This window comes from Rhagoletis pomonella, unplaced genomic scaffold (assembly GCF_013731165.1).
Source record: "Rhagoletis pomonella isolate Grant_MI unplaced genomic scaffold, Rhpom_1.0 Rhpom_scaffold_00012, whole genome shotgun sequence".
In the NCBI taxonomy this organism is placed as follows: domain Eukaryota; kingdom Metazoa; phylum Arthropoda; class Insecta; order Diptera; family Tephritidae; genus Rhagoletis; species Rhagoletis pomonella.
This window is the reverse complement of record NW_023458566.1, coordinates 6,177,029-6,180,527: the sequence shown is the minus strand read 5'-3', so window position 1 is coordinate 6,180,527 and position 3,499 is coordinate 6,177,029. Positions and strand designations below refer to the sequence as shown.

General features: G+C 33.5%; 3 protein-coding genes across 3 annotated transcripts in view; all 3 read right to left on the bottom strand.

The window, feature by feature from the left end:
- LOC118747728 (ganglioside-induced differentiation-associated protein 1) overlaps positions 1 to 281 on the bottom strand; it is a gene marked incomplete in the record, with an annotated part of 4,063 nt that extends 3,782 nt beyond the window's left edge. The window contains 1 exon segment of the mRNA XM_036481834.1: positions 49 to 281.
- Positions 282 to 405: 124 nt separating this feature from the next.
- Positions 406 to 3,499, bottom strand: part of LOC118747726 — a 6,447-nt gene continuing 3,353 nt past the window's right edge. Inside the window, exon 6 of the mRNA XM_036481832.1 lies at positions 406 to 1,082. The gene's annotated coding sequence lies outside the window, so the exon portion shown is untranslated. The remainder of the gene's footprint in view (positions 1,083 to 3,499) is intronic.
- LOC118747727 lies at positions 1,074 to 3,357 on the bottom strand. The gene is made up of 5 exons (XM_036481833.1): positions 2,807 to 3,357; positions 2,025 to 2,752; positions 1,748 to 1,966; positions 1,520 to 1,667; positions 1,074 to 1,457 (listed from the first exon to the last, which is right to left on the bottom strand). The coding sequence occupies exons 1-5, from the start codon at positions 2,817 to 2,819 to the stop codon at positions 1,342 to 1,344; spliced, it is 1,224 nt and encodes a 407-aa protein (XP_036337726.1). The 5' UTR covers positions 2,820 to 3,357; the 3' UTR covers positions 1,074 to 1,341.

Below are 3,499 nucleotides of genomic sequence, written 5' to 3'. Positions count from 1 at the left end.
AAAGTACGAATATCTAATGTAAAACGCGTACACACTTTGGTAACTTGTAAAATATAAACGTTATAACATCAAAAGTAAAAAGTTCTTTAAGTTTTATCACATGCTCAGCTTTTCAATTTTTCGGATACCCGATATCAATGTGCATATATGTACTTATTTATATATATATATATGTATGTGTGATATGCCTTTCAGGAGCGTATATTTGCAGATGAGTTAGACGGCAACGGCTAAAATGTACTGAGCGCGATCGAGTTTCGTAGTTAACTGTTGCGGCCGGTATCAAAATTGGCTAACTCCAAATTACACAGAGAAATAAAAAAATCAGTTAGTACTTCCATGTTATTGTAGTTGTGTAAATACATATACTATATGTATATATGTAAACACATAATAATGCAGATTTGTACACACATATTTATATGTATATGCACAGTTCTATGACGTAGTAGATTCCGTGCTAAAGGGTTGTGACTATAAGAAAAAAATCAAATTTCTCGCTGGTAAACAATTACTACACAAGGTTACGAGTTTAAATAACGCAGAGATTTTGAACGCAAAAAAGAGAGATTTGATATAAACAAACAGCTACTTTTTATTTCCTCGTCGTTTGTATTTAAAAATTCTCTTAAGCAATATGGATTACCTAAATTGATAGAAATTAGTATCACTTCATAACGGACAAAGTTGATTACAAATTTTAATTCTCTTCACGCTATTCTTCTACTTCAAGTCGAACAGGCGGCTTTATGCCTACAATTTCAGTAGGTATTCACACCTTATTGGATATTATGACTTTTATTTTTAGCAGTTTATTGTTGATGAATTATAACTACTTACCAAGGCTGCCCTGTAACCAACCTACAATCTCTGTGAACTTTCGCGTGGGTTACACTATTTTAACTAGCCTTATTCGTTACCTTTTATATGACAAATGTTAAGAGTGATTAACAAACACAAATAATTTATTGTCTAGTAAAGTGAAGTAATTTTTAGGAGTGGTTTTATTCCTATACTTAACTTTACAAACACTGTGAAATTTTTGTTCGTAGTATTTATCTATTAAAAAATAATAAAAATACCTTACAACTAACTAATACTGAATAGTACATATCGCACACCTAGGACGATTTTTTGCATAAATCAATTCATAGGACATACCTCCAAGTAATGCATTTTTTTTTTATTATTACATACTCTAACTAAAAAACTACTGTTGTACCCGTTTTTGTATTAATTGCGTTGAATTTGTACGATTCACAAGCAGTTATTATGTCCGGTATGATTTTTTAGTTAGCTCACTTTAGATGCAGGTGTGCAATATAAACTATAAGTTACATGCTAACGGTTGTTCTTTCTACTCTTCTGTTTACAAAACCGATTTTTCACTCTTTTAAATTCTTGCCGAAGACTTATTAAAAATTCGTCAAAAGTTCTGCCCTCTTCGTAGGTGGCTTCTATAAGGAAGAAAATAGTTCGTTAAACAATTTCACAAATGGATCCTTAGGTAATCGCCTACCGTATAGAGCATTTAGGAAATTTTTGAAAAATTTTAAAGGCTTTTTGCCTTTATCTCCGTTATAATTGAAGCCCATAACTACTTGCTTTCCAAAAATGGCATCAATACCCTTTATTTTTCCGCAAGTTATTCTTCTAAGAATACCAACCTGTAAGCGAATATTAAAAATTTTTAAATTGCTTATTTTTTTTATGGATTTTTAGTATTTTTGAAGGCATTTGGGCTTACAATTTCTGCCTTGCTTTCCACTTTTAGTCGCGCTTCTAGTTCTTCCAACTTATCATCCGTTTCTAATGGGAATTTGATGGAAGAGACAGAAGACATCCCTAAACTTTCTCGCAATAGAACATTATTCTCTGCAACAATTTTCACAATTTCCGTTTGGCGCCTTAGTAATTCATCCATTTTATTTTGGAAACTTTCTTCTATTGTACCCTCCTTTTTACTCTGTAGAATAAGTATTAAGTACTAATATATCAGGATTAACAAAACCCGTGATACTTACATTTTTCTCTTGGAATAGTGCGTGCCGAAGTGGTTGGAGTAAACCATTATTATCCCTGTACTCAACCTGACATTGCATCAAGGCGTTGGTATCACCTAATGGTAGCTGGTCTTTTTCTATCACTGAGTTAGAGTTATCAACAAAGCATGATGATTGTTTGGCGTCTTCGATGGAATCACAAAACTCTTCAGAAAGCAGTGGGTCATCACAGTTAAGTTCTGTTTTAATTCGAGGAACTTCGGTATCAAAAGTAATTTGACTGACTGGAACCAAGAACATTTGGCAAAATTGCTGCATCGACTCCACACACATGCTTTGAAATTGGTAAAAATCATTGACTTTATTGAAGCAACTGTTGCACAAGTATTTGGGATACTTATCCGTTTGCTCAATTTTTAAAGATGTACAGGAGGTTAGTTTCTTAGCGAGATTTGCAGTATCAAAAATTTGATAATGCGATTTAATAGTGGATGTGTTCGGAATGCTTGCATCAATTTTTTTTAAGCACGTTCTGCAAACAGTGTCAATGTTAAGATGATATTCAAATGAGAGTTCGTTTCCTTCTTGGAAGCTTGAATTACGCCCTGAATGTATGCTACTTTTTCCGGTTGAAATTGGGTCGTTCGTTTCACTCTGAACTTGGCTATCATTTCTTTTAAAAGTTGTATTCTTTGAGTCAGTGTCTTTGATGTTTATTTTCGATTCCTGCGAGGAAAATGTATCCCAGTCTAAAATTGAGAAAAGTTATGTGTGCTATTGCTACTTGACACTATTTTATTTACCATACTCAAACATGTTTCATATATCTAGTTGTTGTTGCTGTAGCAGCATACAAGCTCCAAAAGAGTTTTTGGGGAGTGTTGCTGGAGTGACAGTCCTTGGCCAAATATAAATCTGGGTCGTTACGGTTACGTATACCCGACTGTCGTGTCCGAGGTTTATTGACTTGCCTTTATGTGCATTTGTTCAATTTCCAGACCTCGAACTTATCTTTTTTTATTTAACTTTTTTTGTTAATAAGCGGTTTGTGCGTATGTTAAATGGCAAGGACTCACTCCTGATCCATATAATGCCAGGTTGTTCAAGTATTTTTATTTCGTTAACCTAGCACTAGTGAGCGTAGAGTCGATGAACTGATTCTACAGATCCCAGATCCCCACTGACTCACTAAGTAATAACTGACAAGAAATTTGCAAAAATACCAAACTACTTTAGAATCAAGATCACTATTTAATGTTGCTTCGTCAATAATTATCTATATTTATACAAATAACAAATAGCGATTCAACAACAAGGATGTTTACACACAAATGAACAGATCATATGTTTTATTAGTAATGGCGATTTTTCAGTAATCGGTAGTTACTACAAAATTTCGAGACACACTCGAGTTTATGAGTATTTAATTTATTTTCAAAGTAATCGTATTGTGGCGAATACTGCGGCAACACAAAGCGAACAACGAGAAATAGGCA

Excerpts from the sequence above, each read along its gene's own strand:
- LOC118747727 (XM_036481833.1), bottom strand. Across the intron at positions 1,668-1,747 it reads TGGAAAGCAAGGCAGAAATT|GTTGGTATTCTTAGAAGAAT; the intron begins GTAAGCCCAAAT and ends ATTCGCTTACAG. Across the intron at positions 1,458-1,519 it reads TTTCCTAAATGCTCTATACG|AAGCCACCTACGAAGAGGGC; the intron begins GTAGGCGATTAC and ends TCTTCCTTATAG.